The following is a 25487-nucleotide window of genomic DNA, read 5'->3' as shown; positions in this document are numbered from 1 at the left end:
ATTCAATTTTAATCAGAATTAAATACACAATAAACTAAATTCAACTTATACCGAGTCAAAAATAAACATCTTGCCGAATAACAATTAATACATTTTACTATCGGTTGATTGTGTTAAGATGGTATCGAGAGAGTACATCTGTTATCGCATTGTACAATCACTGACTGTATTAATATTAAGAAAAAAAACGATTCAATGAACACAAAAAAAAAAAAAAAAATTTCCTTTTAAACAAAAAATACAATAATTTTCGTTTTAGTTCCTGTAATACATGGAAATCAAATATCCGTACTGGCCTTAAGATCCGATAGCGTATTACATCATTATTTTATCCAGAGGTGGAGAAGTCAGCAGTAGGAGATCTAAATTTTCCACGAATATTATACTCGAATTATATTACATTGTAACAACTGTTCTTGTTTTTGTTATGATATCATGCATTTACAGGGTTTTTGTTTCGACAACCATATAAAATTTAATGTATATATTTTAGTGTAATACGCGTATACTGTACGATCGATTATTATGCACCTCTTAGTTCTCCGTCTTGCAACTCACTCATGTGCGAATACATATTGTTACACTAACGGTTCAATTTTTATGTATACTGCGAATTTAACTGCGGGTATTACGATTTGAGCGCGTGGTGAGCCACCGTCTACGAATAGTACATTCAAATGAAAAATAATATCGAAATATAATCGAATTTTAAACGAATTAACTTGTAAAACAAAAGAGGAACGAATGAATTTGCTAAGTAAAATTGGAAAAATTATAAAAGAACCGTAATCTTTATATGTTTCAGAAGGTGGTTTATTTTCTGCGATTCAAAACGACATAATTAAACATTGAACACTTAAAATGATCCGTTTAGGTTTAATGAAATGGCACAAACTTAAAACCTATACTATAAATGAACATACTGCAGCTGATGAAGAACTAATAATCAAATTTTATCACCAAAAATAATTATTTGCAATTTATAAATTAAAAATTATTTTTCAAAGTATTTGAATTCGTTAATTTTGTAACTTCTTACGGAGAAGCATAATAATAAATACGGTGTTTTAAAAAAAAAATAAAGTTCAAAAAGTATCCATTAAAAATAACGTAATTTTGGAAAACAGTTAAGAATACACAATAGGTATTCCTCAAAAATAAATATATTAGAATTTATTTTGTACTGTTTAGTACAAAAGAGCTGGATGTTCATTTATGAACATTGTTTGAAACAATATAAAAAAATATTTAAATATAATCAATTGTTCTCAAATTTAACATAAATACACATTAATGTGTATATAAATTTAACATTAAACTTTCATGCCCAAAACATTTGTATGAATAAAAAATAAATTGATTTTTAAAGTGGAAAAATCGTTAGTATATAAATGAGTTAAACAAATATACTATATAATTATTTTAACAAAGACTATAAAATTGCTTAATTAATAAACAGCATTTTGTAAACAAACTACAGTCAAACTCGAACTTTTTCCTCCATCCCTAGAATTCCTTATATAAACAATGCGAAGAAATCTTGTTTAACTCGAATATTTTCGTGAATAACTTTAAGTTCCAAGTTTTATAATATTAAAAAAACATAACATTTTCCTCGTGTACTTATGTACGAGTATATTGTATATGCATGTGCAGATACATTATAATGAACTGAGGCGATTCATCTAAAATAAACCATAGGTCAGTGATGAACTATTCGAAGTTTTAAATAATATATAACGATTCACTGCAAATGTTGCGATCAACAGCAAAACTCAAACCAAAATATATACCATTTTTTAAATAGTTTTCTAACCTAATTTTTGTCATGCCTTTTCTAAAATTATACATAACATATACAAAATAAAAATTTCTCATACCACATTGTAATAAATACATAGGAATTAATATATTGTACCGTTCTAATAAAATACATGTATTGAAATTTTATTTGGATAAATCGAACTATTTTTCCAGTCACTTCAACTTCGAGTTAACCAAGTTCGATTGTATTGATAGAGGTTCACTACAAATACGTATAACAATAAAAATAAGAAAAATAAAACAATATATGAAAACATAAGTCTATTTGAACGACATACAGTTCAAAATGTTGAAAACAGCGGAGTAGGAACATTTGTCAATTTTAACGGGCACTAGGTACTCATAACTTCAAGTCATAAAAACGATTCCGGCGCCAAGAGGAATTGTACTGATGTAACAGTAAAATTGTTTTTTTTTTTTTTCACACCATTCAAAGCGCTAAAAAACACGAGAATCCGAAATCTTACAAACAGCAAAGGGTTTTCGTCGTTGTTCGTATACATGTAAGCACGTGCGCGTACGCGTGTGCACAACGGGACAGAAGTACGGCGAAGTCCGTGCAGTCGACTTCTTATCAAACGATGCGTTCGCCTGACCGTAAAACAATAACACGTGTTTGTTGTAATCGATCCGCGAACGGCAATAACCGTTTGATCGCGCGTAGCCGCTGACCTGGTTTACGCCAACCCGGACCGCGGGACTTGCGAGCGCGAAGATCGCGCGGACGATGTACGACTACGGAAATGTTTGCGCGGAAACGATGACGGACGCGATACATTTCCAACACTGGTTCCGCGCGCTCGCGCATTCGGCATCGTACACCGTAACGAAGCACGTGAGCACGTGCACGTTCGTGTTGCGCGCGTGTTTACGTGTGCGTAGACGGTGCGTTTTCGAGGGACGACTGAAACAACCCATTAACCGATCACTTCGGGCGACCACCGATGTCATGTGAATGTATTATACACCGGAGACGTATTTAGGACCGAGCGAGGGGCATCGATTTTCAAATTTTTATTTTCATAATACGAGTTATGTTATGAAAAGTAGACCACGTAAAGTCCCTAGATTATCTTTCTTTAAAAATCATATCAAACGTGTGTATGGGTGTCAATAAAGCTTTACCTGTGGTGATCAAACTCTAAATACATCTCTGTTGTACCCCGGTACTTTTCGATTTTTTTCCATCACGGGCCCCCTTGATGTAGATCTCTCAAGCCTATGGGGGAGGGCCCTGTGTTCCAAGCATTTTTTAAGATCGGTATTTATTTTTCTTAACTCTTTGACAAAATTACACGCAATAATTTACGTAGATACATTATTAAAATGTATAGTTAGTATGTTATTCAATATATAACTATATAAAGAACTATAAGACTGTAAAAATATGTTGAAAAATAATGTGACTTGTATATTTTTGTATAGTACATTAATCTCTGGTGTGATGTTGAAAGCAGCGATGCGCAAGTTTATTTCTAAAATTTTTTGTAAAATGCTCGATCTAAGAATATTTTTTATTATTTTGAGTTGTGAAAATAGATTTATGTCGAAGCATAAGGAATCGATATAAATAAAGCCGCTTTGAAACAAATGTATACTCTGGCTGTCATTTTAATCGAAATTCAATTGTTTTTTTTTTTTTTTTTTTTTCATGAAATTTGATTTCAAGGGTGGAGTATTCTATAATACTCGTATAAATTAATTCTTCTTTTTCAGTCCATAGGAAATAATTATATTTTAAAAATAAAGAAAATTGTATGTTTGCCCATTTGAATTTATAATTTTTATTTAAATTTACCAAATATTTAGATTAAAATTGTTACATTGGAGACCGTATGATCTGTTATTACACTTGAATCTAAGGTTTTTAATAAATGCTCCTTAACACGATTAAAATGATTAAATGATTAAAATTAAAATTAAAAAATTATGTAAACTCGTATCAATTTTGGTGCACCAATCATTAAATGTATTTGAACAAGAAGACAATTACTGATTAAATGTTTGAAGTATTTAGGGAAATAATATAGTAAAATATTAGTACTTTTACCAGGAAAAGATAGATTTGGTTCATTAACTTTATCGAAAACATCTGTTAAATTTGATGCTTTAAGATTCGATAGAATGTAGAAAATTAAAATGTTCTTACAAGTGAATAGGTAAATCTTATGAGCTAAGTAATAACTGTTACATCTTCTATTTGTTCTTTTCCTCGAAATAATAATTTTAGTAAAGAAATAAGAATAAGAATACAATGGTCATAGCATATACATATCTATAGTATACACAGTTGGAAACAAAATACGTGCCGGTCGACAAAATCCGATCGTCTCTTTCAACGAATTTAATTTTCTAGTTAATTTGATTAATATTTTTTTTCAATAGTCGATTGAAGAACATAGATTGTTATCGAATATAAATAATATTAATTTTAATTAAATTACGAGTAATTGCTATTCTGTGACCCTGTCATAGTTCACATTATTCCATTTAGTATTCTATGATCAATACGATTATGAATTTAATGTAGACAAGAATGAGTAAATAAAATAATGAAATTATTTTTAACAAAACCTAAAATTAAATTATAATAAAATAATAAACCACCAGTTTTCTAAATTTAATATCAATTATCTATCGACAAAAAATAAATACAATATAAGATTTTCTGGATTTATTTATTTATTTATTTATACGGACAAAAGTTCAATTCACAATATATTTGTAAAGATAACAATAATATAATATAATTTAAAATAGTAAAATATAACATAATAAAAAATGAAAAGATTAATATATCGAATAATAGTTATAATAATAGATATTATATAGATAAATAATAATAGATAATTTCTATGTTATCTAGATTATCTTTTATATAATTTTGTCTAGATAGTGTCAACACTGGTCATCATATACAAACATTTCTAATCGCCTCTCGGCACGTTAGCCTACACGCACTAATGACTAGACAAAAATAAATTGAAAATATTTTTCTCGTAAACGGTGTTATATGGGCTGCATAACACACAAGAACAAACTACAGTGCAGACATACACGTCGTTTGTTTTTGACTTTAAATATTATGTGATAAACTTCTCAGTCGAATATTTAAAATGTTTGATATCAATCAATACTTGTCATAAAAGCACCGTAAAAACCGTAAAAGACAATATAACTGGCTTGATCGAAATATTCTGCCCGGGCAAGTTATCAGAATTTTTTTGTAATAGTTAAATGTATTTTTTTCCAATAATTTTAATGCATTATAATCGGAATAAATTCTAATTAAATTAATTAAGCCTCTCTCGCTGTAGAAGTACGTATTACCTAAAGCGTGGTTTAAAAGAAAAAAAAAGTGTTTTAAAAAAAAACCGTTTTTAAATCAACACTTTGTATCCTTGCTTCTCTCAGATACTAAAGCATACCAGGAAAGTTTATCACTATGCCTAAAAATTATAATACATTACGTCTTATTATTATACGTATCCCGTATCTAGTGACTTAAGTAGTTCAGTTATTTTTTGTACTTAATTATGTAAACAATTATTTCAATATCACCAAAACCGGTTTTTAGACTCTTTGTAATATTAATATAGTCATTATAAACGACGGCCGTTTTAATATTTTCTCATAATTTTAATTTTTCTATCGTAGGTTTTGTTTATTAAGTACGTGTCGTCTAAATTAGTAAAACGACTGTTAAAATTATTCATTAGTTTTCTTATTTATTTTACACACTTTAATTGAAATTATTATAATTTGGATTTTTAAATTAATATTAATAATGGAACGTTTTTATTTTATTATCCTTGTATGACATTATTATGAACTTAATAAAATTGTGAATTTATGACAAAGGACATTTTCTTTACAAAAATAAACATATAAGTGTGATAAATCTTGTGGGCCGTATAACGATTGAGCCACGGATTTGCCACTCCTGATATAGGTATACTATACAATGTGTGTATCTGTATGTGCAAACGTGATTAGTAGAATAAAGTTTCCGAATACCGTTTTGAATTTCTAATAAACAACGGGATTGATAATAAATCACTTTTGATAGTATGCACATAGAAACATACCCATAAATGTAGTAATTTATGCACTAGTATAACATCGAAATGAACGGGGTTTAAAACTAATTTCTTTTTTTTTTTACCAATCAACCGTAAGCGAATGTTTTGTATATGCACGTAAATTAAGTATTGATGTACGATTGAATATTAACATGGTTATATTATTAATATGTATCAAACAAAATCACGTAAATTTTTGTATAATAATTATGAAAGTATGTATCCCACGAAAAAAGTGTGGTTTCTAGTCAGGATAATTTTAAATCATACACGGTTAATATATACTTATTTTTTTTTTGTTTTATATCTTTGTCATAAACATTATAGCAAAGTATATATTTATTATTATGTACATTTAAATTTTTATATTCGAAAACCTTTACATTAGAAAAAAAATCAATAAATTTGTGTAAAGTTATGTAAAAGTCGTTAATATAATTGCCCGTGTATTAAATTCATTGGTAATCATTAATAAAAACGAACATAAAAATCATTGCTCTTCTAAAAGTTATTAATAACTTAAAGCAGCATTATATATAGCTTTATTGATTATTATTTTATTTGTTTTAATAAATAAACTGTATTTCGTTAAAATATTTGAAAATGTTTATGATACTTGTATTATAAAACAGAAATTCACTGTAACTAATCGTAAAACAATCACTGTTGTTAATGACATGAAAATTACCTGTTGAAATCATTGCCGTAAACACGCTCCCTCCCGAAAAATTATTTGAACACTGTAATACAAGCTGAATCATCATAGTATAATTATCTTTGATAATTGTACAGAATATCAGTTATCATAATGATATTATCGCACGAAATGTATTAGTACTTATGTCCGTTTTTTAATTATTTACTAAAAAGTTAAAATTTATACATCAGGCAATTATGCTGTAAAATGTATATAATAATTAAATATAATTATTGTATTCGTATTTAAATTTTAAACGCCAAATTAAATAATATTATTCTAATTTAAAACTATAAAAGGCAAAAGAAAAAATACGTAATCAAAAGAGCTATATTTGGAACTATAACTTTAAAAATAAAAAATGCGTTTAATTCAAGAGAAACCATTATAAAAATGCATTTCATTTAACTATTTGAATAAATAATTGTAAATTCGAGGTGGTGTCTTCAAAGCTTATGCAGTAAAGTACAAAAAAAAAATTAAAAAAAATAATTCCTCACGGTAGCTTATTCTATTGCTGTAACATCTGTAACTAAACGTAATAATGTATTCCTTTTCTTCGATGGGAGGGGGTAAAAAAAAATCTAAAATATTTACTTAGTAGGAAATTATTCAATTAAAGAAAAATTAAATAACCCTACTTTAATCGAAGTTCTATTACCGTATTTAGAAAGAAGAAAAAATAAGAAATCGTAAGATAATCTGCTTGTTTATGGTATATTTTTGATTAGTTAATTATATAATTATATAATATAAATATGGAAAAATGAATAAAAGGTTTATTTTAATTTCATAGTTTTGAATGAGTAATTCTGAGATGTATAAACGTAAATAAATGTTATGTCGTATTACTATCATAAATTTTTTTTTTTTTTTTTGATTTTCATTATTTTTATACTAAATCTTATTGTTGTCTGTATATAGAAGAACATAGATAATCATATTAATAGTAAGTCGTAAATCACATTAATCTGTAATAACCGATAAGAAATTACTTAAGAAAAATTACAGATCAGATAGACACACTTGCCGGGATAATCACGCATATAATGCAGATCGAAGTGCTTCAAAAAACATTTATATTAATAATTTTATATCAAAATAAACTGTAATTTCGATGCACATATTATTAAAATATTTAAAATAATATGATCCAGTTTTCGCTCTAATAAATATAATGAGCCATTCAGACGTAGAATTTGCTATTTAAAAAACATCTATAAATGTCAGTTGCAAGGATTACACAATCTGGGTTTGGTTCAAAAGCGATCAGTGTATAAAACGAATGATTATTATGACAAATAAGGTTATCATTGCTAAATAATTTCTTAATTTTAATAAAAACAAAATAGTTTAAGATATTCGTGACTTATTTTAAGATACGTAAATATAAACAAAGACCGCACATCAATATTATTCCCGTATCACTAGTAAATACTAAGAACCGATCAACTTATTGTGGGTCATAGAAGTATTTTTAAATGATATCCATAAACTTCTAATGATTTCAGTATTCAAGCAACAAACATAGAATTTAAATAATCCACAAAAATTGTGCTACCTGAATTAAAAAGTTTTTATTTTTAACATGAAGGTTCAACAACGATTTTATTGTTTGAGTATAAAAATGAAGAAACTACGTAACGTATAAAATAACGAAAATGTTAGTAGTAAAATAAAATACTTAAAAAAACAAAGAGGGATTTTTTTTCTTCTGAACATAATACAACATTTTCTAAGAATAATATACGAATAATTTGTTTCGCGAAATATCACAATTTCTACACATTTTTTTCGTTAGCCACATATTTTATTATATTTTGATTTTTCTCTCAAAATGTATACATATTGTTACTGATGAAGAACTCCATAATTCCTATTACTCGAACTTGAGTTCATTACATACACTTGGGAGAAAGATAAGAACAATAAATGTAAAATTTCCATTCATTTTTACGTTAAGCAATATTTTTGAATTTGTATTTTTATTTTGCAAAGAGATCCTCATTGATAAGTTTCAAGAGATGAATGTTGAGATAGAATGTCAAGAGAAAGTTTTAGGCAGATAATTGGATATGAAAAGGTGCATTACTTCTGGTCACGCAAACAGGGACTTTGGAGTGAATCCTATTTTATATTATATAATAAAATGGTTGAGTCGATGCTGTCTAACAAAAGTTTACGGAAAAAATAAATGACTAGTGATTGCAAACGACAAGAGGGTCATAACCAAATATGGATGCGACTGTAGTCATGGTTAGAACGATAAATCTGTAGAGCAAATGCCGTGAATGGAATATTCTCTGCATGAATTCAAGCAAAATGCTGTAATATGAAATTAATAAGTCTGAAAATAAGATTTTTTAAAAATTATTTTCGAACAATGACGATAAAAAATGAAATTTAATTGTGCAGGAAAACTTGAAATGCATTTAGTTCTTTCCGAGTTCTATAGTATTTCAACTAACAGTCCTAATATGAATGTAAATATAAATACTATACTAACCTAACCAACAATACAACCCAGAGATGGTATATTTTTTACACATGTTATCATAAACCACCAATAATTATAAATTTTGGAAATTTTCCGTTCATACCGATCCGAGTTTCATCATGAAAACGGAACACTGTATTATAAATTATTGGATTATTGGTTTTCCGTCGCTCTTGCGTCAGCAAAAAATTAATATATAATCAGAAATAATATATAATAATATTTTCCTTTTAATTATCTCGTTAATACATATATATTTATTATTTAATACAACGAAAAAAATTGTTTTTACTGTGATTTCAACCAAAATATAGTATTTAATCCTATAACTAGCCAAAAATATGCTTGTAAGCCACTAAGTTTCATGCGATATCGTGGAATTTACGACTGATGTAAATAAATAAGCTACATTAAACGCTTGAATATTTAATTTCTGTTAAGAAATTAAGATTCTGTTAAGAATTAATTCTGTTAAGAATATTTAATTTCCACTAAGAACATTCACAGTACATTTTTTTTTTTTACGATGATAAGTGCAAAACATGAGTGAATATATTGACAACAACAATAATATCGATTTCAAAAACGACTTATACACGTATATAGCCAATTATAAATTAATATAACAAATTTTTACAGAAATCATACGAGTACGATATTGCAATATTACTTACGGTATAGTTCTCGTTTTCTATGGTGTCATCGATACAAGATGAATGTCTCCGGGACAGGAACAAAGGCGAATTAGGTTGAGAATCTTCAGCAGAATTTTGATTGATAATCCTAACGGAAAACAAATTAATGACTTATGTGTTTGTAATTATATTATGGTACGTATATACGCTGTTTTATAACCAAAGCGCTACAATTTTTCGGTTTAATTATTTTGATATCAGTTTATCAAGAAATTATGAATAACATAATATAAGATTCCTGATTAAAACTAAATGTAAAAAACATCACGAATACACCGATGTTGCTGTAATAAGTTATGCAAAGAAAAACCTCATTAGCGTAACTACAATATTTAATTATTATCACAAACAATCAATAATCTTAACAACCTTGTTAAATGTTTCACTCTTTGATATAAAATCTATATAATATATATATATGAACTCTGGTATAATATAAAATTTTAAAAACCATTCGGAATTAAAAGATCAATACAATATTATCTTATATTTATTAAATAGTTGATGAAAAAATAATTAATATAATCCTAGTGCAATAACGTAAATAATTTTAATATTATGAAAAAAATGATGTCCATTTTTTAACGAGTGTGTACTGTTTAATGCTTATTTATAATGTAACGCGATATTTGAAAACAATAAAATATATATTTTACTTGTTTGGTGAAGTAGTCGAGCTACGTCTTCGTGGTGGAATTTCCGGTTGTTTACTAGAGGACGCCATGGAATCCGAGTACAAATATACACTGCAATCAAAATTAAATATTCATAACTTAAAGTTTTAATAATACAAGTAACTTAAGTAACGATTATTTCCGGATTAATAATTTAATTGGATAATTATTTAGATCAAAATATGCACGATGGGTTTTACTTCAAGAGCTTCACGTCTTCGGTTCAGTGATTTTTTTTTTTCATATAATTTTCTTTTTTTTTTTTAAGTACAGTAAAACCTATCTTATGCGAACCCTTGATAAGACGGAATCCTGTTCTGTGCGGAATTTTTTTATGGTCCTGGCAGATTTCTATAGTTTAACATAGGATTAAACCCTTGATAAAACGGAACCTGTTTAACGTGAAACGGAAAGCTATTTTTTGGTCTCGTAAATCATATAAACCTTTAACAAATGGAAAAACACATCATAAAATGAACAAAAATATTTTTGATGCCCACATTTATTTTGCTACTAAACAATTATTAAGGTAAGTGATTAATACGTATTGATAGATAACTAAATTTTATCTTGATTCTATAAATTAGCGTTTATTATTGTCACCGTAGTGGCGTAATCGAAGTTCACCTGTCGTTTCGTATCGTCGTACCTACTTGTTCTCACAATGTCTAAAATTTGTTTAAGTTTAAATGAAAAAATAAAAGTAATCGAAGAAAGTGAAAAAGGAAATAGTGTTAAATCATTAATGAATACTTTTAAATGCGGGAAAACGCAAATTTATAACATAATTAAAAACAAAATTAAAAATAGAGAAGAATGGTTAAAAGGTAAGTTCATATGAAAAAATTAAATTATTAATTACATTTTATTTAAGTCATATTCATTTATCTTATTAGGAAATGGAAAAAGCAAACGAAGTTTAAAGAAGACTGTTAATGATGAAATTTGTTAAGCAGTTTGGAAATGGTTTGTTAAAGCTAGATCTAAGAACATTCCAATTAGTGGTCCAATGCTTCAGGAAAAATCCAAGGACATCACGATTAAATTGGGGAACACCGATTTTAAAGGTACCAACGGTTGGTTGGAATGTTTTAGAAAAATACATAATATTTCATGGAATCAAGTATGTGAAGAATCTAATGATGTCAATGTTGATGTGAGCTGATAAAAGATTATAATAGTGATTGTATCTATAACTGCCATGAAACAGGCTTATTTTTTCGCGCTATTCCTTCAAAAACATTGAAATTAAAAGGGGAACAATGTAAAGGTGGTAAACTTTCAAAAGAAAGAATAACATTTCTTCTTTGTAGAAACATGGCCGGTGAAATGGAAAAACCATTAGTAATAGGAAAAGCAGCAAAGCCTCGATGTTTCAAAACTATTGATGTAGAAAAATTGCCAGTTTCGTGGTACTCTAACAAAAAGGCTTGGATGACTGGAAGTATTATGGAAGATTGGTTAATAAAATTTAACAGTAAAATGTTAAAAAAAAAAATAAACATATCATTATTTTTTTAGATAATGCCGTATGTCATTCAAAACTCGATTTATCAAACATAAAATTAGCCTGGTTCCCTCCCAATACAACTTCCATTACACAGCCTATGGATCAAGGTATTATTTACTGTGTTAAGTTGTATTATCGCCGACTTCTGATGCAATCACTTATTGCTAATGTCGATAAAATATCAGTACTATCTGAATTATCTACAGAATACAGAATTGCTACAGAAAAAACCAGACAAAAAACATTATACGAGTTTTGGAATTTATAATTGTACTATAACCGACCTACTTTTTTTTTATTTTATTATATTATATTATTTTATTAGTACCTTCTAAATGTTTTTAAAATTTTAATTTATCATTATTTTGAAATATTTAATTAATATACTTGTTATTATAATTATTTACTAAAAATTAAAATTTATTGTAGCCTATGATATTTATTAAATTTTAATATTTTTATTTTTGCTATTGACCGGAAAATGTTACAACTTTAATCGTGCAGTATATCGTAACTGTATAGTACGGAATTTTCCGTTTTATTCAGTTATAAGGAAACCTGCCTAAAACGGAAATTTTTATTGGTCCCGTGCAATTCCGCATAAGACAGGTTTTACTGTAATCTGTTAAAATCATAACAGTCTGCTTAATATATGAAATAATATATACACGCATATAATACAGAATGAAGAAACCTCCTATTAGAAGTACTTCAAAGGATCTGTAAATTAAATTTCAAATAATGTAATCAAAAGTACCGTGAATCGTAGTACTTAAGCAACAATAAACTCTGTTACGCAAACACTTATATAAATCATAAAATATGAACAGAAGTATCAAAAAATATGTTATACATTGCAAAAATGTATGAAATGTTGATATAATACCATCTTGATGAAAATGTTTTTTTTTAATATTTACTATATCATACTATTTGTATATGCACGAACAGAAAAGTTAGTGCAGAATTTCCATCAAAAGCGTCCAAACATTTTTGATTGAAACGAGTGAGAGTATTTAGAAATATTATTTTGCATACGTATGTAATAAAATGATGAAAATGTATTTATATTTACTTAAAAACCTCAGAATTTAAAATAAAATTATTAAAAAACGAATTGGTTATATGAAACATGTTATATAGTAATATTACAATAGGTTCAATAAACATATACCTAATATTTCTTATTATTATACGTAAATACGAATATTTAACGCAGTAAGCGAATAATAGGTAAAAGCAATGTAACTGTGAGATTGGTGCAATTTTTTCTTACCTCTTATTCAATGGTTTAAATTTTGTTTACGAATACATTATAATATAATACATTTATATATAATATGCCTATTTAATATAGTAAAAATTAACCGGCCATTGAAAACTACCACGTAATTGATGAAATGTGCTCGTAGTTATATAATGTTTAATCAATTTTAAACACCAAATTTAAATAGTACTCAGTGGAAATCAAAATTCTGCAAATTTTTTTTTATTTTTTTTTTGCTAGTATATTTAAATGTATCAGAATCTCACGTGCTAATCAAAATAACAATTGTTCATATTTTACACTATAAAATGTTGTTTGTTGTGTTGTATCGTAATTGATTAGTTATAAATATATTTAAATATTATTATAAAAAATATAAAATAATGTAAGATATAATAATAAATAATAATTGTTATAGATTAAAGTATCAATTCATAAAATTGTAATGCACTCATTTTAATAAGATTTGTCTGGTCAACGATGATTATGAAATAATTTGTAGTAATTGTTTTTAAAACGCAGGAGAGGAAGAAGATAAGGGAGCAAATTAATTAATTTACATTTTATACACAACTTGAAAGAGTATTTGTGATTAATATTTCATGTGTGAGTTTGGATTTTTGGTGGCTTCTGTGTAAGATTTGGTTTACGAATGGGTATTAGAAACAGGACCCTTGATTAAAGAAACTCCTAGAACGGTTTTAAGAAAGCTGTTTTGTAAACTGCGCATTCTTTGAAGTTAGCAGTTTGGTCCTTGATGCAATAAGCATATTTTGTGGGAATGTGGTGGTCTTTGGAATACTCATTAGTGAAGTAGTTTTCACCACATTTAACGCATCTATGTTTGTAGTGGCAATTATTCTACGTGTGTCCATAGAATTGAAAATTGTGACATTGTGTACGTCCACGTATCTTCTTATGTGGTTTTTAAATCGATACAATTGAGTAGTGGCATGAATCATGCCAAATCATATTAGTCATAAGGTGACTATACGTCTCGTTTTGAACGGGATTGTTCCGCTTTTAACATTTTCGTCCCGTTGTCCTTAGGAAAATGTTCGAGACACTAAAATGATCCGTTTTCAAAAGATAGTAAAAATAATGATAATTAATTTTAATCTGTTAATGAGTTATTGTTTATATAAGTATTATATTTAACTATTATGTGTGCATGTAACGTGTATATACTGTATTACTACATGGATGACGATGAACGGAATCGGGAATATGTGGTGTATCGGAATATATTAATAAAATATAAAATAACCTATTGCGGCGAACGATGTATCAATATGGATGTATTGGCCTAATGTGTTATAATACCGCAAGATCAGTGCTTACAAAAAAATATTTTCATGGTTCATTATTTCGGTTATATAGTAATCATGGACCGTTTTCTTTTCTTTACGTAGACGCTTTTTCTTTTTTTATAAAATTTAATTTTTTTGTCTCTTAAAACCACAACAGTATATTATTTTATTAATAATTGTCAAATAAAAAAATTTGTTCTTAATCAAAATGATTTTCTTTTTTGTTTCGTTTTGACTAGAAAAATATATTGTCTCCTTAGGGATGATGCGAAGTTGCCTTGTTATTGTCCTGTATTAAATATCCAAAAAGAATAAATTGAGAGAACTTTTTATATATCTTAACTAAAGTGTCCTACCTGGGTTAGATTGTTGACAATGTTTTTGTTTAGTGTAAGAAAGCGTATGTTTTTATTGATGAATCTTGTGTGAAGATAATGGGAGGGGGATTAATGAAAACAATGAAAACTAGAATTAGTTTCTTTTGTGAGGTCATTAATTTTATTAAAAATTAAATAACCTGCAGGTTGTACAATGAGGTTCGATAGCGATGACCTTCGGGAAGTTGATAATATTGGTTAAGACCGTATTGAAAACGAAGTAATTTGAAGTGTTTTTGATAAAAATAGGTGGAGGTGAACACCCCATTTAGCGATTTGTTTTAGGTGAGTTTACAGGATTGTCCTCGAGATTGTTTAATAGAGTTATCAGTAGCGAATGGATAGTCTTGATAAATGTAGATTTTTAATTATTAGTAATTTTGATTGCATAACATTGATCAGATTGACAAATATTTTGTTGTGGATTTTGGTGTATGCGGTGAAGCTACACCAGTTTGCTGAACGTTGTTTATCATAATGATGTTTTTAATTTGAAATAATAGTAAATATTTTTTATAATAATAGTTTATGTGCACACAGTAATAACGGGACGAAAAAAATACAACGCGATGGAAATGTTTTCACGAAGAACCTTACGGCCGAACTGCTGCATAAATAAAATAGTAGAAATGCACAAAATATTTTTATACTATCAAACCCAGATTTCATGATCATAAAGTCTACTAAATACATATATTAATCTAATAATATTTTAGGGTCACTATTCTTAATGTAATTGATTAGATTTTCTACTGAATATAATTATTATACATTAACTCAAATTTTAATACTTGATCGGTTTATGAGCTATATAATGTAAGTTTAATGTTCAGTTATATATCTATATACATATATCATTGATTAGTTTATTTAAGTGTAATTTACACATATATAGCTTATCTTGATCCTTTCTTTTCACTAAATTTAAAGCGTTATTTTATATAGAATTATTCGAAAGTGCCATTTTCACCAGTCTGAAAGCTTTTGCTTTAGTTTTTAATCGTCTCTGAAATGCGTACGATAATTTATTAGTGGTACACGAAAACTTTTCAAAGAATTTCCATAAATTATACATAAGGTAAATTATAATAATAATAGTACTGTTCTCATTTTTGTCATATTTTGATCAAACGGTTCTTATACTTAGGAATTCATTATTATTTGCTTTGCGAGTTTAGTTGCATGTATAGAAATAATATACGGCAATTTTATAAAATACTGTAAATAACGATAAGAATTAAATGATAGCGGTGCACACGAGAAAAAATAAGTGCAAGGAAAGTAATAATGATAGTTTCATATCTGCAGCATTAGCCACATGGATAACAGAGACCGCGCAGCACGCCGATAACTACAGGGTTTTTAAAATATAAATTTAAGCTAACATGGAATTTTTACGACCAGGTCTTGGTATACACTTATAGTTCATGTCCATTCCATAATACCCCGTTGATTTACAAATAATGATCGAACGAAAACAGTGGCAGGGTGGTTACGTGTGATAAAAAAAAAAAAAATATATACAATTGTAATTTTTTCCTAATAAAATTATCACGTAGGTCAACCGTTGGAGTATGAATAACAAATAAACACTGAAGAACTATACTCAAAATATGTAATATCTTTGGCCCGTATGAAAAATGACATTCATTTAGAATCTAAATTTTAGATAAATGAAAAACAGTAATATATTTGTATAGTATAATATTACTTAAACATTGTTTTATTTGATATTATCAGAACAACTTATTTCACATAATTTGTACCTACTTTTTTCCTGTATATCATATAACGAGAAAAATGATTTCGTAGGTCGTCAGAAGTGAGAAAAAAAAAAATTGAATGTACAATTAAATAATTATAATAATCAGTGCACATTAAGTATAAGAATAAGATATAAGTACTAAAGATAAAATATGACACACACACACACACACACACACACACGTAAACACACACACACGTACACACACAGATGACATTAAATATAAGGAGCAACATTTTCAAACACAAGTGAGATGCGTTCTTGTTATTCTTTTGTATAGACGATCAAAGGCGAGTGTAAAAGACTACGCAGATCGTCTATGCAGAAGGATATAATTAATTGTAAAACGTTCCGTAAAAGTTTAAAATAAGTGTATTAATGTGTGTATAATTAATTTAAAAAAAATTAATATAAGTGAGTTAAAAAGGAAAGTTATTGTCATTTTAAAATATAAATTGGTCACCTTATTCCATACCTGAAGAGTCAACTACAGTTGTCAAAAGACAGACCGACACAATCATCGGAGAGGTAATATTAAAAATATATAATATGATAAGTAATGATTTAAAAAAAACATATAAGTACTTCTCCACAATTTAATATATTAATTATCCCATTTTTAAATCATTACAATATTTTGCATTGCATACATTTAAAACGGTGCAGTTGTCTAACAAGTTAAACTTGTAAAGTATTTATTAAAAACTCACAAGACTAATGTTTGAAAAAGAAAACTGTACTTATTATTTATTCACGCAATTACATCATAAATACTTGTGGACAATGTATATTTTTATACCTCGGAAAATTACCACCCTCCTCAAAACCTGACACATGGGTGTAGGCATAGTCCGGCTTTACGTGAACGACCATTGCAGTATCTTGGTAAAAACACAAAAATCTTGGAAAGTATACAACTCGAAGTTATTGACAGTCGGCTCTTCGAACGGTTTACCGGTGTGGTTGTGGCAGGAAAAAAATATAGTAAAACTACGCTATTGTTCACAAGTTAGATCATCTACTGTTGTACATTTTACGAGCTCGTACGACCGATAAAATAGCAATTTATACGTAGTGCACTTTTTTTCCATAACTACACCAACCGATGAGTGTACTTACTTTACACACCTCTTGGCTCCCGCGCCGCATTTTATTCAATGTCAAGTGCATATTGTTAACCGATTTCTCATTGTGTGCAATCGAGCATATATTATGAGCATACAAATTACGATTTTTATCATTTACAAAAACGCCGAAGAACACGTGTGCTTCACGATTGTTGGATTATATCCAAACATGGATATATATGTGTGTATAACAAAACACATATATTATGCAGCATGCTGCGATAACGCAGTTAAATGAAAAATTTATCACAAATTTTCCGGCAAATCAAACTTCCTTGGGTAAGATAATTTTATTCCGTTAAACACATAGGTGATAATTGTTGCTACTTGTACACGTGTATTACATTTTCCCTTAACTATTTATGTATTCTGTATTTTGGGTTGATTTTTTTTTTTTTTTTTTTTGAATACTTCAAACGCGTTAGTACTTATGTCCAAGTTCGGTTAAACTGCGTCAGTCAGATTTAAAGTTTCACGTACAGTATAACCGAATAAATAAAATATTTTGCGCACGATCAAACCACGAATAAATGTCCAAACTCTAAAGCGCAGGAATTGCAGGACGAAATAATTCCAAATATCATGCCACACTTTATTCTGAAAACCTGTGGTATAACTAGTATGACTGATTGAAATTTTTGAGGAAGATCCGCAGAAAAATTATTCGAAAACTATCCTACATAGACACTGGTTTTGATTCCTCCGTTTGTAAGTTGTTTATATTTTGACATTGCTGATCCGGCATAACGTAGATATAATATACCATATCACTACATATCTAACGTTTTGTTTACGATACGGTGAGCGGTATACATAGATAATACAACGAAAAAAGGGGGATAAACGATTTATAAAAACTATCCGCAACAGATTTGACCGGTAAAACGGGGAGGGAGGGGGACAAAAATAAAAATTCGTCCGAAAACAACGTGTAACTGAACAACTTTCCTGGTCTTTTGTACACTTGTACCGTCGTCGATATCTGTAGGGAAAAGGTGTAGTTTTTTTTTTTTGCCCTAATAAAATTAATTTAAACGTTTTTTCGGTGTTTTTCCCTCCAGCCCTGAACCCCGAGAACCGTAATCCACATGACGTAACGTTTCCGTTCGTCGAAGAGGTTACCGTATACATACCCGATCGGAGAGAGCGCTCAGATGATGATGACGACGACGACCGGTGGATCGGAAACTGCGTGTTTGAGCAGCAGCAGAGTGGAGACCACGCGCGCGATAAACACTACACACCGCGCGGGATGACAGTGCACTGGTTCGCCGCTTGACCGTGTACGGGCGACGCGCTCGCGAGTAGTAGACCGTTTTTTTCCCCTTCTTCACCCCGTTAGACGTCACGGACTCGGCGGCGGCGGCGTGATCAGGGCGCAATAAGTATCGCCCGGAGGAAGGTTGCGGCGGCGATGGAAGCGGCAGAGCGCGTGCGTAATAGCTCTCTCGCCCCCGAATATCGGTCCTACCCCATACGGTCGTATCGTGCCCACCGGTGTTGGGGGGGATGATGTTTTAACAGTGGCCGCCGTGCGCGCTCGCCTTTTACCGCACGGCAGTCACCCTTGCACGATCTTGCACACGCACACACACACACACACACACACACATACACACACACATACACACGGCAATTTATTTTCTATAACTTAATGTGTAGAAACTTGCCCATTTCGATTTACGCAGCGTAGCTCTTTCCAGTGGTACGTGGGTGAAAAAAAAAACTGTTCACCAATTTCCGTGCTTTCTCTTCTTATCCTCCGGCGTTATTTAAATTACCGTACAAATATGATATACAAGAAAGATGTATTGAGAGGTCGTTAACCCTCGGTTACGAAATTTTAAGTCAAAGTTGTACAGTCAAGTAATCAAGTTATATACGTATCGTGATTTTAATAATTTTCACTTACAACTTACCGGGTCACGTTCTGTTCTAAAATATTACGTTATTTATTTACCGTTCAATTATTTGTTTTTTAAGAATCACGACCTTATTTTGTTTTAAATTTTCTTTCATCTTATACATTTGTTTACAAATCCCTTTAATATTCTTCAGATAGTTCATTAGAATGGATTTAAGATATACATTTGATACAAACGTTTTGTTTAAAAAATATATTATCAAATATTCTGTTCATTATAAGGGATATAGATGTATACAGAATTTGTGATAGTTAAATTAACGTACACATTGGTATTTTAGAACGAATAATAAATCGTATTACCAATTACACACTAAAATTGATAAACGTCAATGAAAAAACAAAAATTAATTTAAACTAGAAAATACATATATCACTTTTTTTGTTTTTTTTATTGTAAAATTGTAACTTACAAATATTAAAAACAAAAAAAAAAAAAAAAAAAATACAATAGTGTACAACGTCTTTTTCTTGCATGAATAGTTGTGACCACCAGCATTTCGTATTTGACACCATAACTTAGAAATGCTTTTCGTTCCCGTTTATTACACCTTTAACTATACGAATAATTCGCCAGATACTATTGTTCTCGTCGTAACCCTGGTTCTTCATCCATTATTTCAACCAAAATTTCCTTTTCTAATCGGATATTCTCCGTCCATTAAACGCTTTGTCCGCATGATCAATTTATTATTTTTGTTGTTTGTTCTTCAATCCATGTTTTGCTACGTTCTATATACGTATATATATATATATATATATGTGTGTGTGAGTAGCAATATTTTAATCATAATGTTGTATCTCATCGCCATATCATCTGACCGGAGCCAAATACATGGTTAGCTCGGTGTAATGTGATTACATTCAAATATAATTATTGTTTTGCACTTGGACGGGGAACCATAACGATAACCAACGACGTTTATATCCATCAGTGTGTCCTAAAATATCGATACGATTTCGATAGTTAATCCTCCTTTCGTGAAAACAGGAAAACGGAACGACATTGTTTTCAACTCGAAAAAGACGTTCCGTTTGATTTTTGTGTGCACAAATAATTATGCGTTTATGGATTTTTAGAGGAACTTTTAGAGATTTCTGGAATTTTAAAATTTTGCACCCGTAAAGTCCAATTATTGATCTTTGTGATCACTGTGTCGTTAAAATTATCCGTGAAATTTTCGAAAATTCATAATTTACCAATAAATATAGTATATTACATTATAACTTTGATATTTTAGTATCGGCGTTCTAACACCATCATTGTAACTATTATCTTGATAAATATATATATATATATATATAATTATCATAATAGTAATTATCGTAATACATCAGCAATCATTTTTACTATCAGTAATCATCACAACTACGAGTATAAAGTACCGTTTTAACATCCATCACCGAAAAACTCTTTTTAGTCTGTCCTATCTGATTTACATATTATAGATAAACATGATTATAACATAATGTTAGATAACCTTTATCGATTTTTTTCAATCATATTTGGAAAAAAATGATTTAACGTATTCAATTATATCGACAAATGTTTTATGTAGTTTTTTTTTTATTATAATGTAATGCCTTTTAATACTGCTTACTAATAAAACAGTTGTAAAACTGTAGTGATTTTTCTTGTGTTCGGTACCCCATATTGATTTTATACCTGGAAGGATTAACAGTTAACGAAAACTTTAATTAAAATTCAGATTTATGCGCTGAGATTAATTACAAAAATGAAATATGTAGTAATGTATATAATATAATAATTGTACCAAAAAAATATTAAATACATATAAATCACATGGTATAAATAGCGAGAGATGAGCATGACAAGCAAGGAGCAGTAACCGAAAAGAACCGATACTAGAACCCATTAACCTTTAAAATTTAGGAACCGTAACTGAAACCGGAACAAGAAATTAAAAACCGTAATCGTAAACGTAACCTTAATTATAAAAGGGTTAATTTAGGTCAGTTATTTAGATTAGTAAAACAATAGTAATGACTATTTTGTTTGTCTATTTGTCGTTTCAGAAAAATAAAAATCAAATCTTTTTATGTTTTTATTATTTTGTGTTGTAAACTGTAATAGTGTAATGCATATAATAAATAAATTTGTAATATTATTATTATTATTATTATTATTATTATTGTATGTTTATTAATACAATACAATTTATAATGAGAATAATATACTCATATATGATATTAAATATCATCTATCTTGTCTATTAAAATTTTAAATATAATTAATGTTTGTACAAATTTGTAACAAAAATAGAAGCCAGTATTAACTTTGGTTCCTAATTAAAATTTAGATATTTCACAATATTACAAAATATTTTACAAATTCTTACTATGAGTTGGAATAAAATAACTTAACCTAACTCAAAGAAATATAATAGGCTGATGTAATATATATATATTTAATATATTTGTAATTATTTTTTTTAACTATTCATAATACCTTCTATTTTCATGAAATGAAACAATTACAATTTAAATAAGAATAAATAAATAATTTCGTGTTATTTTTTAATAAATCTATAATAATCAGAATAAACCAAAATTAATCGGTTTTGGAACCCTTACCCTTTTAAAAAACCGAAATCGAAACCGGAACCGAAAAAACCTATAGGTTCCAGTCCTTCATCACAATACATTTAAAATCATAACACGGCACTCCATATAGGCAATTCTGCTACGTTCATGATGACAAAATATTTTCACACGGCGTGCACATCATACACAACGTTATAATTTAATATTGATTATTATCTAATATTATCTGGATCAGTATCCCACTACTTTTTAACGAGTTCGCTGTGGCTTAATTTTTGTATACCCATTCCCCGGTGCTGATCAAATTTACGTGTTTTATTTTTATCACGCCTATTGGTGTCATCAGCGTCACTGAATAATGTTTTAGTCAGACGCTGTTTGACGCCATTGGGAGTCATTGTATAAATATATGAATAAAAATAATTATCATTCATAAACTTTTATACTTTATTATAATATTATTTATAAAACAATTGGACCAGATTCATTAAATTTATTACTCATATTGTAAAAAAATAAGAATACGATTCGTCAATTAAGTCGTTAAATAGCGGATAGTAATAGTCACGTATTTTACAGTCAAATCCCGAACAGTTATAATCACGTATTACACAGTCGACCATTCGCGAACAACTGATAAAATAATGCTAAAATAACATGAAACAATAATATAAAAGTATTCCCCGTTCAAATCTTACTGTAGACCTAAAAATAGAAAATTTGAGGTGTGGATTGCACACACATATACAGTAATATATATTGAACAACGCTGACGAAAAAAAAAAATAAAACGCAACGCTGATAAAATTAAAAATAGTTGAAAATAAATGTATAAATGACGCCTTAAGGCGTCATCCGCACATGGGAAACGATAGAAATGACGCCTCAAGGCGTCATCCCGCAGTGAACGTGTTAAATGTCACTAATCTCATCATCGTAATTGTTTTTGTTTAATTTATTATTTTATCTAATTCAATTGAGATATATTTATATATTTTGTTTTTCTCCAATAGTCGTGATCAATGTAATATTACTATTATATAACTTCGTACTATATATAATAATAATTATATTCGTCGTTTCAAGTCGATTATTTTATTTTTTTTAGTCTAGGATTCAATATTTTATTCTTTTATAAAACTATCAATCATACAAAACGGCTTAATTATATTAAAATAAAAAAAATTCAAATGCTTCCTAAACTAAAGTCTTTAGAATTTATTAGTTTTATATTTTAAATTCATGATCGAATTTTGTTGCGGAAGATAAGTAATAAAAAACAATTCTAAAAGAACAATCATATAACTCCCAAAAATTAAATTGCGAATTTTATAGAATAAAAAATAAAAAAATTATTGTTCCCGATAATTCTATGATTGACGACAGAGGAAAAAAAACGTGAATTTTATTTTTTTCCTTTTCACCGAGTTTTGATTGATTATGAGGAATTTAAAATCTTCCTCGAAAAACGTTTACACACAAATTAAAAAAAAATATATGATATTTGTTCAAAAATATACAAAATACGCAAAAATATATAAAATAAAGTTTCAATATGTAATATTCACCATAAAATCACATTCTTCTGGCCGTTATTTTATGTTTTATGTCTTCTACTTCTCTTTTTCATGTGTTACATAAAATGAAAAAGGTAAAAATATTTAAACACCGAATTAAATTTCCTGATTATACATTTAGATGTATCTCATATTTTATTCAGAAGTTATGGTTGATATCATCATGCTCAACTAAATTGGAAGTAACTTAATTTTCGAAACATTTAAGTAGAAACAAATTAAACTTTAAATTACAATTATTATTCTGATATTTATTTTATTTTATTGAAACATGAAAAAAATCTTATTGGTGAAGAACTGAAATATGCGATGATAACTATTTCACTATAATTGATATTTTCTTGAGATTTTCCTATCGAAAAAAGTGGTAAATCAGGTTACAACCATTTTATATACATATATAGATGAATAAAAATTAAATTAAAATTTCTCAATATTGTAAAATAAAATATTTAATATAATGATATTTTATAAATAAAAAATGTAATATTAAATAAATAATAATATATACCTTTAAAAATTAATTTTTGTAAAAATAATATGGATAACATCTTTTTATAAATTTAAAATTAGAAAATACAATAGTAGATTGTATTATAAAAAATAAATAAAATGAAATAGTAACTAAAAATATCAATAGAAATAGTTACTTTTTCAAATTAATTGCAATTAAATAAAAATAAATAAAATTACTTTCTACATTTAAATAAAATGCAATAAAGTATAATAAAAATAGGAAATTTTAATACATATTTAAGTTAAATTTTTTTTTTGTCGAGATTTTCATAAAATTAATTATAAGTGTTGGGTACAAATGTCGCGCGAGGATCTCGGCGTTTTGGCCTCCTGCAGACTTGGTCGACAACATGATCTACTGCTCGAGAGGAGGTAGTTAGCTGTGCTGCTTCCGATCTCTAGCCCACCGGCCGCTCCCGAGAACGGTCTGCCGTCGGTCGTTTGCGCATTCATCATCACCGTTGTTCTTCTTGTTTTCCTTTTTTTTTTATATAGCCGTCTAGACAAATTAATATATCCGCTATTGTGCGTACCGGTGCGTCGCCACCGTTAACACTGACACTCGCCGACGTCGCGTCGCTGTACGCCACTCTATCGTAAGTGTTTTTTGTTATATATTTCGCCGCCCGTAGCACTCCACGCCATTTGACCGTTACCGTCTTATCCATTCCGTTCTCGTCATCGAGATACCTCAGAAAATCTTTTTACGTGTCGTGCTCTCGTTGCAATTGTAAAGTTTCCGATCGCTATCGTTGCGCTCGTGCCAACCATTATTGCACTGTTTTTTTTTTTTTTTTTTTTTTTTATCGTTCCGCGAGTTTTTTATTTGTTCGCACACGTCGTGTTCGTCACCCGAACGGTTGGGAATTCCCGTATTTCAGTCCGTGCCTTTGTGACGTCGTCGTCGGGTGCCAAGTTGATTTCGCATGTGCCAGCGGTGCCCTCTACATACGCGGCAAGGAACCTTCTAACTGTTGTGACAGGTTGGCCATCGACAATACCGTTATCCAACTCCAATTCTGCGTTGGTATTACCAGGTCGTACGTCGTTATCAATTTGTTATTTATTATTGTTATTCTT

The 25487-nt window shown here is 28.7% G+C and overlaps 2 protein-coding genes and 1 pseudogene across 3 annotated transcripts in view; 2 read left to right on the top strand and 1 right to left on the bottom strand.

Annotated features, from left to right (window-relative positions):
* The window catches only part of LOC112683028 (atrial natriuretic peptide-converting enzyme), a 197684-nt gene extending 178608 nt beyond the window's left edge, over positions 1 to 19076 (bottom strand). For both annotated transcript variants that reach the window (XM_025553868.1, XM_025553869.1), the window contains exons 1-3: positions 18959 to 19076; positions 10452 to 10541; positions 9775 to 9883 (exon numbers count right to left, since the gene is read on the bottom strand). In XM_025553868.1, coding sequence (XP_025409653.1) covers positions 9775 to 9883; positions 10452 to 10519 — 177 coding nt within the window. In that variant the 5' untranslated portion in view covers positions 10520 to 10541; positions 18959 to 19076. The remainder of the gene's footprint in view (positions 1 to 9774; positions 9884 to 10451; positions 10542 to 18958) is intronic.
* LOC112682981 lies at positions 11095 to 11634 on the top strand (annotated as a pseudogene).
* Positions 11787 to 12247, top strand: LOC112682980 (tigger transposable element-derived protein 6-like). The gene is made up of 2 exons (XM_025553779.1): positions 11787 to 11913; positions 11991 to 12247. Exons 1-2 carry the CDS (start codon positions 11787 to 11789, stop codon positions 12245 to 12247), a joined length of 384 nt encoding a protein of 127 aa, XP_025409564.1.
* Positions 19077 to 25487: the final 6411 nt, after the last annotated feature.

Source organism: Sipha flava, unplaced genomic scaffold (assembly GCF_003268045.1).
Source record: "Sipha flava isolate LNK unplaced genomic scaffold, YSA_version1 217_pilon_pilon, whole genome shotgun sequence".
Lineage (NCBI taxonomy): Eukaryota > Metazoa > Arthropoda > Insecta > Hemiptera > Aphididae > Sipha > Sipha flava.
The sequence above is the reverse complement of the archived record's forward strand: the minus strand, read 5'-3'. Positions and strand labels throughout refer to the sequence as shown.